At 30.7% G+C, this 11,569-nt stretch overlaps 1 protein-coding gene across 2 annotated transcripts in view; it reads left to right on the forward strand.

Moving 5' to 3' along the window:
- LOC140435662 (lysosomal acid phosphatase-like) overlaps positions 1-3,027 on the forward strand; it is a 96,620-nt gene extending 93,593 nt beyond the window's left edge. For both annotated transcript variants that reach the window (XM_072524383.1, XM_072524382.1), the window contains exons 4-5: positions 1,799-2,003; positions 2,499-3,027. In XM_072524383.1, the coding sequence (XP_072380484.1) occupies positions 1,799-2,003; positions 2,499-2,941 (648 nt within the window). In that variant the 3' untranslated portion in view covers positions 2,942-3,027. The remainder of the gene's footprint in view (positions 1-1,798; positions 2,004-2,498) is intronic.
- The last annotated feature ends 8,542 nt before the right edge of the window (positions 3,028-11,569 follow it).

The following is an 11,569-nucleotide window of genomic DNA, read 5'->3' on the forward strand; positions in this document are numbered from 1 at the left end:
ATATATATATATATATATATATATATATATATATATATATATATATATATATATATATATATATCGGTTTCAAAACGTCTTGCGTCGTTGTCCGATGCCTAATTTCCACGAATTTCTATCATTCCATTGTTCTTCGGTCAGGTCTCGGGAGCTCATTGCCTTTGTTATTCCCTCCTTCCATGTTCTTTTTGGTCTTCCTCGTTTCTTACGATTTGGTGGTATCCATTTCATGGCGATTTTTGGTAGTCTTGTTTCTGGCATTCTTTGAACATGGCCATACCATATAAGTTGTTTCCTTTCTATGTCTGTTGCCAGTGATCCATCTACCCCCATCCGATTTCTTATTTCATCGTTTCTAATTCTGTCTGCTCTAGATATTCGAAGTGATCGTCTAAATACATCCATTTCTGTTGCTTCGAGTTTTCTTTTATTGCTTTCTGTTAGTCTCCATGTCTCTGTACCATTGGTTATCCTTTCCTATGCGAATCTCATGAACTAGGTATTTATAGGCCATTATCTGGTCTATGGATCTTGTTCCTACGCATATATCTTCGCTGACTACAAGATTTGTCATCATCTGGGTTTTAGATATATTTATTTTCAATCCCCGTTCTAGCATGGAAAGGTAGAGCTGATTTAAAAGTTCTTTGGCCTCATCTATCCTATCAGCTATTAGTACAATATCATCTGGTTTTGCCCTTTTACATATATATTCCAAAAGCGTAGTGAACAGTTTCGGCGATATGGTGTCCCCCTGGCGTACTCCACGTTGTATCGGGAATTTCTAGGTTTGACGATCACCCACTCTAACACTGGCTGTTGCGTTTTGGTATATGTGTTTAATTATATTTATATACCGATAGTTAATTCGGCATTCTGTCTAGGCTTCCAACATTTTTTGTTGATTTACGGTGTCGAATGCGTTTTCATAGTCGACAAATATTAAAGCTAGTGGTTTATTATATTCAGCGCATTTTTCTATAAGATTTTTTATTACCAGTAGATGATCGTTTGTTCCATAGCCTTTTCTAAAACCCGCCTGTTCTATGGGCTGATAAAATTCCAATTTATTTTCTAGTCTTTTCTTTATCATAGTATAACTCTTTATATTTATGAGCAGCATTCCAGTTATGTAAAGTGGTTCTGAAACCGTTTTCTTGCAGCATGTTAAATATTGTATTTATATGGGATTAAACCACAATTGATTGTAATAAAAATTACATTTTACTTTTGTTTTTTGACGTTTTGATTTCCAATTGGAAAATCGTTTTTAAAACAGATTATTACAAAAGGAGAAATTTTTAACCTGTAGTTGTTTAGTAATTGAAATTAACAATATTATTCATGAAATATCTTGGGTAATTTATTATTTTGATTATATCTGAGGTAAGTACCTTCTTTAAGTTGATTCGCCTACCTCTGCTTTGTGTAACACTCGCATTTCAGCAGAATGTTTACTGCGGGTGTTGTGTCATAACTGAGACATTTACTTTTTTTATGGTATTTGTCATAAAGAAGGAACTTATTTCTTGATGGAATTTTTGTGATCATCTCTGGGTATTTAGTTGAAAAAAGAATGCTCTTTTACGATGTACTCCTTGATGTTAAATATCAGTTTTTGCATTTCCGTCTATTCTGCGTATGACGATACCCATCAGAAGGTTTTTTTTTCTTTATTTTTCTTCTATTGGTAGAAGGTATAGGTATTGTAATCCATTTACGATTTTTTATATTGCATTAAGCAAATTACAGTGCTGAGGAAGTCTGAAACTTTAAAATCATAAATATTTTCTTTTAGGTAAAGCAAACTGTTTTTCCTATTTACGAAGAAAAACATTCCGAAATTTTGCAGTACATTGCCAACAAAACTGGATGGCCAAAAGTTTCTATAGAAATGGTGGACGAACTTATGGATCTCCTTTTTACGTATGAGGAGCATGACTTAACCTTCGTTCCAGACTGGAGTAAAGCTATGGATCATAATATAACTAAACATCTTTCGGGTAAGTTATATCTTTGTTTGTCTTTGAGTTTTCACAGAGCATAATAGATATTGGTTATTTAGACATAAGCCTTTATGGTTAAGTTTAGCCCAATAAATTAAACATTAAGGTAATAGTTAGTCGTTATAATAACTCAGTTTTAAAAAATTTATAATTTGAAGGTTCGACATGGATTAAAAATTAAGATATACGAGTAAACACACTAAAAACTCGGTGTCACTGTTGATAAAAAACTCAAAATTCTTACCATGTGAATCAGTCATTGTCCTTTGTCATATTGCTGTATTTTTTTATAAATTCTGTTACATAGAAACGAATGACGTAGTTTCTTCTTTTTAGATTATGTAAGTAGAATATAAAGTATAAATCGTGGATATTGTCATAGATTTGCATAATATCCGATGGACGTGCTATAGATAATAATGCGAACAACTTTTTTTATTTACCTTGTTTTATATTAACAAAATTTAATTTTTATTTTATTTTCTTTTGCAGCTATTGTATACGAAATCCAAACTCACACAGTACCTCTGGCAAGACTCAAAATAGGAACTTTCTACGACTACTTGTTCAATTTTTTCAACAAGTTCGTCGATCCAACATCGCTGAATGTCGGAATCGGAAGTGATCCAACAGCTCTAAATCAGAAATCAAAATTCGTACTTGTAATGGCTCATGAGAGTACTCTTAGCGCCATTTTGAACACTATAGGAGCATACAACATGAAACATATTGAGTACGCTGATACTGTGTTGTGGGAATTAAAGAAAAGGAAGGACGGTGTTCATTATTTGAATGTTTTGTTTAAAACCAAATCTGAGCTGAGTCCGGTGAAGATTTTAAAATGTGATTATAACTGTAATTTAGAGCAAGCTAAAAAGAGCTTGGCTGATGTGACTATAACTAAACAACTATGGCACAAAGAGTGTTTAGCTTGAAACCGATTGACCTAAACAACAAAAGCTTTAAATATGCAATTTTACAACTATTTACTCTTTAGCTTGACAATAAATTATTTATTTAATTTTGAGTAATTTTTTATTTTTAAACCTAGAGCTAAGATTCATACTATTAATAGTATTAATCTTATCTCTAGGTTTAATTGTACTAACCGCGGAAATCTTTCGGAACATTATATGTATATATATATATATATATATATATATATATATAATGTATTATATGCATATATACATATATACAGGGTGTCCCGGAAAATAGTGCGTTCCTTAAAGTTATGTTCTGAGGGCAGTATTTAAAAAGTCTTATAACATTGTTTTATAAATTCAACCGTTAAATATATATATATATATATATATATATATATATATATATATATATATATATATATATTAATTTTAATCCATTTAAAAAACGAGTGTACGATTTACACCAAGGCAACTTACCTCGAAGATTTTGTAGATGGTTTCCAAACAAAATCGCCAGAAAACCCGAATTTCCATGCAAAGTGTTGTGTGCAGATGAAGCTTGTTTTACGAAAAATGGTGTGTATAATTTTCACAATTGTCACCTGTAGACTGATGAAAACTCGTATGCTATACGTAGGACAAATTTTTAAAAACGATTTAGTATAAATTTATGGGCTGGAATTATTGGTAATCATCTGATTGGACCGTACGAACTTCCTAGAAGATTGAATGGAGAAATCTAAAATTTAAATTTTTTACAGCATGTTCTACCGATACTTCTTGAAGACGTTCCATTACAAATACGCTCTTAAATGTGGTTTCTTCATGACAGAGCTCCAGCACATTTTACGAGACATATTAAAAATTTTCTCGACATCACTTATCCTCGTCGTTGGATCGGTAGAAATGGACACGTTCTATGGCCACCCAGCCAGAATGCAATTATATGGACTTTTATTTTTGGGGACATCTAAAATCATTAGTATACGACAACCAGGATGAAATTAAAACAGAAGCTCAATTGCGGCAACGAATTTTTGATGCTGCTGAAATAATCCGACATAATTTACATACTTATAATACATATTAGAATAATTGGATTCGTAGAAAAAATGCACGTATCTGTGCAAATGGTGGCCACTTCAAACATTTATTGTAATAATAATTTTTCATGTAAGTAAAAACAGTATTCAAATCTTAATTATTAAATATTTAATAAAAACAAATATGCTTTTTCTCTCAGTATCACTCTTATCAGTATCAATACACATTATACCTAAAGATCGATGTTTCATGATAACTGATTTACAGTAATTAACGAAGAATAACAAGGAACGCAACGTTGCCGGCTTAATTTGCTTTTTTGTGAACAATAATCAAATGGATTAAAATTAATAAAAATTAATAATTTTTTTGGAAAACTGTTAACTTTATAAAAAAATAATATAAGACTTTAAATGCTGCAATCAGCCCATATCATTAAGGAATGCACTGTTTTCCAAGACACCCTGTATATATATATATACATATATATATATATATATATATATATATATATATATATATATATATATATATGTATATATATACATATATATATATATACATATATATATATATATATATATATATATATATATATATATATATATATATATATATATATATATATATATATATATATATATATATATTATTGAGATATTTAAAGTCTTGGTGCGCCAAGCAATAATTAGCTAATTAATTTTTTTGATTAATTAAAATTATTTAAATGATATGATTATGACTCTATCACAATTTTTAATTCTTTTATCTCAGGGTTAAATTCGTGCTTCAATATCTATGCTATTACATGTGAAAGGTAAGGTCCAGAGAATACCGGAATAATAAAAAACACATATGATCTAACACTATATATTGAAATAAAAATAATGAAATAATTCACACTCAAAGGTTTTCAATAAACAAATCTCATATAAGGATTCTCAAAATTTTGTTCTCCGTACGTGAACAATCAAAATTTATGGTACAAACAATATTAATTGAAATCTCAAAATTCCGAACTATTCTAACTCTCCTAATCAAAATATTTATATCCTTTCTAAATTAAGTGTAAAAATTGTGTTATCAATAAAAGAAAAAACTGCAGAAAACAAAATATCTCTCTCTGATGATGAGTGGTCCAAATCCTTGTTCCTTGTAGACTATATTATCTCCTCTCAACCGCTCCCTATGTAATCAGCAATCTTACACAGATTGTTGCAAGTATATCGTCCTTAAAGATCTCCTTCAAAAGCACAAATCATTCAAATTATGATAGCCTTTCTCCTCTCGATAAACTGAATCTCTCGTTGGCCCGAGTGAAAAATGACTCTTGGAATATCTTCTCTTTACGATAAACTGAATCTCTCGTTGGCCTGAACAGTGATTCTTGGAATATAAGTAGAGAAATATGACTTACAATATTTTGCTGCTTCAGCTTCTGTCAGATACACTAACTCCACAAAAACTCACTAACATTCAACACTACTGCTTGCTACATTTCAGGAACCGACCAGAGAACAATCACTGTTCCTCTTACAGACTTGGAAACCAACTGCCGCCCTCTTCTCTCTGCTCTATCTCGCTAAACTTTTTCCTACATACTTCATCCCGCCTTTTTCAATCTCCGCCAATCACAACTCGTCACAATTCCCCCATTTTTTCATTTCGATAACAAACAAATTTTTACCTATACTTATAAATTTCCTAAAACTTATTTACAAATAATATTTTTCTATAATTCTTAAAAACTAACAAAAACCACTTTCTATAATCCCTTCTATTGTCTTTAATCACTGCATTAATGTATTTTGAAAAAACCCCGTTCAATTGTCTGTGGCTTTCACTTAAACTTATGCGGGTCACTCAAGTATAACAAAGAAATAAATGCAAAGCTTACACTTTGTTTAGTACAGGAAATCCAAGGATTTAATAACTTTCCTTCTCCGAAATGTTTGTTGGATATTATCCTACTTATCTGAATTATTTTAATGTTTTTGAACTTTGAAATATTTTTAAACAAACCAATATTTTTCTTGATTTTACATATCATAACAAATCCCCGCCATTTGATCTGCCGAAAACTCTTTGTTAAATTTTAAAAATGACAAAAGTTTTCTAGGATCAAATTATTTCACTATGTTATTAAAATCTACTTATGATACTGACAAATGTCGTGAATGTTAAAATACCCCGTATATTGCCTGTCTTTATACGGGATTGGATATATTTTCGTTTTAAATTTTTCCAAGTATTTTCCCTTAGAAGAAAGTTCATAATTTTTAACCACTTGATTTACTTTATTAACAAAATCTCCATGGTTTCCTAAAATCTTCTCTATTTCCTTCTCCATGTTTTTTCTACAATTTATTTTTCTTTCATCCACCTTTTGTTCACATGTGTTCACTGTCCATAATACTTCTTCACAAAATTCTGGATTCTCGTCCATCAGTGCCATTTTTTCTTCTGTTTTATTTTTATCCTCTAATTCCCTTTGGTATTCCGAGCACCATGTTTCTATTCCTTTCATTTCTCTGATGATACCTTCTTTTTCTTCCTGCTTCCATTCTGTTTTATCGTCGGTTGCCAACAATTCTTCTGTACCTTCTATTTCCTGTTTTTCTCTGGTCTCCATCTTATTTTCCTGCTTTCTTTTCGAACTCTTCTTCTTTTTCTTCCTTCTCTTTTTCTTTTCTGTTAGATCTTGTTCTTGTATTTTCGGTTTATCCTCTACAGTCATATCGATTTCTTTGCGTTTTTCCTGTGCATTGATCCTTCCAGAATTTGTTTTCCTATTTCCAATTCATCAATTCCCGCTATCATATCATGATTTAAATCTTCAATCACCACACATTTCATAATATGGAATTTGTTTCCCACTCTTATCTGTACTCCCAAGCCTTCGTTTACTGTCGTCAAATTTTTATTGTTTGCACCCACTAAATCAACCCTAGGAATCTTATACACAAATCTGTCCAAATTTAATTCTTTTACTAGTTTTTTATTGATTAGCGATATCTCCGATCCAGAATCAATCACAATTTTAATCGCTTTATGTTTTATAAATGCATCTAAAAATATTAGATTAGAATTAGAAATTTGTCTGTCGTTTCCTATTGCTACATGATTCATCTCCCTTCTATTTTGTTGTTGGAAGCTCTGGTTATTTCTATCGTCCCTTTGTTCGTTAGTATTCCTATTCGGAGGATTTTGTGCATCTCTATTCCTGTTGTGATTTTCATATGTTCTCTGTTGTGTGTCATTCCTGTTATCGTAATTTTGTTGTCTATTGTAATTATTGTAATTTCTCGGCCTATATTCGTTTGTTGATCTGGGATGTCGGTTTCTCTGGTCATAATTTGATGAATACCTTCTTTCCGCTCCATTATATTGGTCATGTTGTCTTCTATTTCTCATTTCTTTTCTTTTCGCTTCTTTTAATTGAAGGAATTGGCACAAACTATCAATATCTTGATAGTTTCTCAAAATCACGTGATCTTCCAACGTTTCCTCAAAATGTCTGCTGATCATTTCTACCAGCTGTTCGGTAGAATATTTGTATTCTAGATATTTTGAATTGTTATATATCTGCAAAGCATATCTTTCTTCAGATATTCCCATTTTTTCGTGATATTTTCCATTCTGTAGCTCTTGGTTGATTTCTCTCTGTTTATTTTTCCCCCAGAAATAGTTGAGAAATTTATTTTCAAAATCTGTCCAATTTTCAAACTCATCTTCCTTGCTTTCATACCATAACGCTGCTCCTTCTTTCAAATGGTTTCTAATTGTTTCTTTGCAATCGTCAAAATATCTAATATGTTGTAATTTGGTTTTCAAATTTTTAACAAACGGTACTGGGTGTGTTTTCCGAATATCCCCGCCAAATTGTATTTTCGCCTCGCTTGTTCCATGGATGACCATTTCCCTTCTTTTCCCTGAATTTTGTTCCTTTTTGATTTTCTCCATTTTTCTTTCTATTTCTCGCATGTCTTCTTGTAAAACGTTTTCAAATTTTGTTTCTAATTTTTCTAATTCCTTTTTCTGGATAGTCTTAATATCCTTCATTTTAGTTTCTATTTCTTCTCTCTGCATCTCTAGTTCCTTTCTCTGGCAATTTTGTATCTCCTTCATTGTATTTTGGATATCTTTAATCTCTGTATCTTGTTTTGCATTCTTTATGGTTATTTCTTCTATCTGTTGTATCAGTTCTTTCTTTATCCCCTCAACACATCCTTTAATTTCCTGTTCATAGTTTTCCAGACGCTGCTCTATATTTCTGTTATTTAGTTCTATTGCTTGCCTTGTTTCCCGTTGGTTTTCTTCCATTGTTTGTTTTGTTTCTGCCATTGTTTGTTTTGTTTCTTGTTGATTTCTATCCATTTTTAGTGATGTTTCATTCATTGTTTGTGTCTGTATTTGCATCATTGCTAATAATTTCTCTATTCCTGATAATTTTTTTTTTCCTCAACTATTGTAACATTTCCTTCATTATCCGATCCTTCTTCAACAATTGTTTCCTCTTCTCTGTTATCCTCCTTCCTTTCTTGCATTTTGCTTTGACTCTTTGTGGTCGACATGTTGTTTCTTTTCGTTACTGTTTTTGTCCCCGCCAAATGTGAAATTTTACAACACTCTATATGTTTCAGAACACGACAATATTTCTTCCCAAATGTATTAAATTTTCACGACAAATATCAAATATGCAATCAGTAAAATTCAAATAATTCAAAATAAATATCAAATGTACGATTGGTAAAGAAAATAAAATCAAATAATTCAATAGCAGTAAATATCCACTAACTACGATCAATCAATAAATCAAATTTATATTCTCTGGAAAAATTGTCAAAATACTTTCAAATTCCCTCAATGTTATATGTTTTTATCTCTGGATCACCTGTACTTATTCCAGATCTCTTTCCCTCCCTTCAAATGTAAAGCTGCGATATTTTCAAGCCCCACGTTTTGGAAGCCAGTTATTGTGATATTTAAAGTCTTGGTGCGCCAAGCAATAATTAGCTAATTAATTTTTTTGATTAATTAAAATTATTTAAATGATATGATTATGACTCTATCACAATTTTTAATTCTTTTATCTCAGGGTTAAATTCGTGCTTCAATATCTATGCTATTACATGTGAAAGGTAAGGTCCAGAGAATACCGGAATAATAAAAAACACATATGATCTAACACTATATATTGAAATAAAAATAATGAAATAATTCACACTCAAAGGTTTTCAATAAACAAATCTCATATAAGGATTCTCAAAATTTTGTTCTCCGTACGTGAACAATCAAAATTTATGGTACAAACAATATTAATTGAAATCTCAAAATTCCGAACTATTCTAACTCTCCTAATCAAAATATTTATATCCTTTCTAAATTAAGTGTAAAAATTGTGTTATCAATAAAAGAAAAAACTGCAGAAAACAAAATATCTCTCTCTGATGATGAGTGGTCCAAATCCTTATTCCTTGTAGACTATATTATCTCCTCTCAACCGCTCCCTATGTAATCAGCAATCTTACACAGATTGTTGCAAGTATATCGTCCTTAATGATCTCCTTCAAAAGCACAAATCATTCAAATTATGATAGCCTTTCTCCTCTCGATAAACTGAATCTCTCGTTAGCCCGAGTGAAAAATGACTCTTGGAATATCTTCTCTTTACGATAAACTGAATCTCTCGTTGGCCTGAACAGTGACTCTTGAAATATAAGTAGGAAAATATGACTTACAATATTTTGCTGCTTCAGCTTCTGTCAGATACACTAACTCCACAAAAACTCACTAACATTCAACACTACTGCTTGCTACATTTCAGGAACCGACCAGAGAACAATCACTGTTCCTCTTACAGACTTGGAAACCAACTGCCGCCCTCTTCTCTCTGCTCAATCTCGCTAAACTTTTTCCTACATACTTCATCCCGCCTTTTTCAATCTCCGCCAATCACAACTCGTCACAATTCCCCCATTTTTTCATTTCGATAACAAACAAATTTTTACCTATACTTATAAATTTCCTAAAACTTATTTACAAATAATATTTTTCTATAATTCTTAAAAACTAACAAAAACCACTTTCTATAATCCCTTTTATTGTCTTTAATCACTGCATTAATGTATTTTGAAAAAACCCCGTTCAATTGTCTGTGGCTTTCACTTAAACTTATGCGGGTCACTCAAGTATAACAAAGAAATAAATGCAAAGCTTACACTTTGTTTAGTACAGGAAATCCAAGGATTTAATAACTTTCCTTCTCCGAAATGTTTGTTGGATATTATCCTACTTATCTGAATTATTTTAATGTTTTTGAACTTTGAAATATTTTTAAACAAACCAATATTTTTCTTGATTTTACATATCATAATATATATATATATATATATATATATATATATATATATATATATATATATATATATATAAATATATACATATATATATATATATATATATATATATATATATATATATATATATATATATATATATATATATATATATATATATATATATATATATATATATATATATATATTGTAACGATAAGACTACCAAAGAGAATTGAAGTACTATTGTGAAAATAATACCTCAATCAACCATGGGAGCTTATCGTCTATACTTGGCCTAGCTCAGTATCTCAAGGGTGAGTTCGTCTTGTCTTAAACTAGAGACTGAACCTGAGTTCTCAGTTGATAGCAAATAAGACAAATTTTAACCAATCATATTTATTTAAATCAATAAAAAAAAACAATAATTAACCCTGCCAAAGCTTAACAGTTATAAGTGTTACTTATTGCTTCGATGGGCGGCTTGTGTGTTCTAGCTGTTGGATCCTCCAATTAGAAGTTGTGGCTTCTGGAGAGCTGCAGTCACACGTGGCTGTATGTCCTGACTAAGTTTTGGTGTCCAATAAACCAATAAATTCAATAAATCCAATGAAATGTCCAATAAAAATAAACTGTCCAGTAAACCAATAAGGTTTTGATATGTCCAATAAACTAAAAGGATAAGAAACAACATGCATTAGAAACACATCAAAAAGAAAGGTTTAACTTCCTTGCCATCTTACAAAATTACACTTAAACAAATAGCGTATTGCAAGGATAAAATGAAATATGAATGTTACTACTTAGTTAAATTCTGTTAAAGAGTCCTAATGCATATATCAGAAAAAAAAATGTGCTTTCGAAAGAAAGTAAGGTTACATTGGAAATGCGGTCAGGATTATAGAATAAATATCACAATGAAAGTACTTACCCCAAGAGAAGTTGTAGACCATAAAAATAAGTCTTATAATAATTTTTGCCTTCTTTTATAAATTTCAAAAAGAGGCAAAAAATAATCCCACTACAGAAAAGTTGTTTTGACAGAAAGTGGGAGACTGAATGAAGTTAGCACAGATGTCATAGAATGTTGGTATAGATATCATGAAACTAGCTTGTCAGTCAACACAGAACAGAATAGTCTGCTGAACAAAAGTGAGAGGGCAAATATTTATTCTATGGGACAGAAAGAGAGAAAATAAAGACAGAGGAAGAAGAGAAAAACAGGGGCGCCAACTATTTTTATAAACAAAAAAAT

The sequence above is a fragment of the Diabrotica undecimpunctata genome, chromosome 3, assembly GCF_040954645.1.
Source record: "Diabrotica undecimpunctata isolate CICGRU chromosome 3, icDiaUnde3, whole genome shotgun sequence".
Taxonomy (NCBI): domain Eukaryota; kingdom Metazoa; phylum Arthropoda; class Insecta; order Coleoptera; family Chrysomelidae; genus Diabrotica; species Diabrotica undecimpunctata.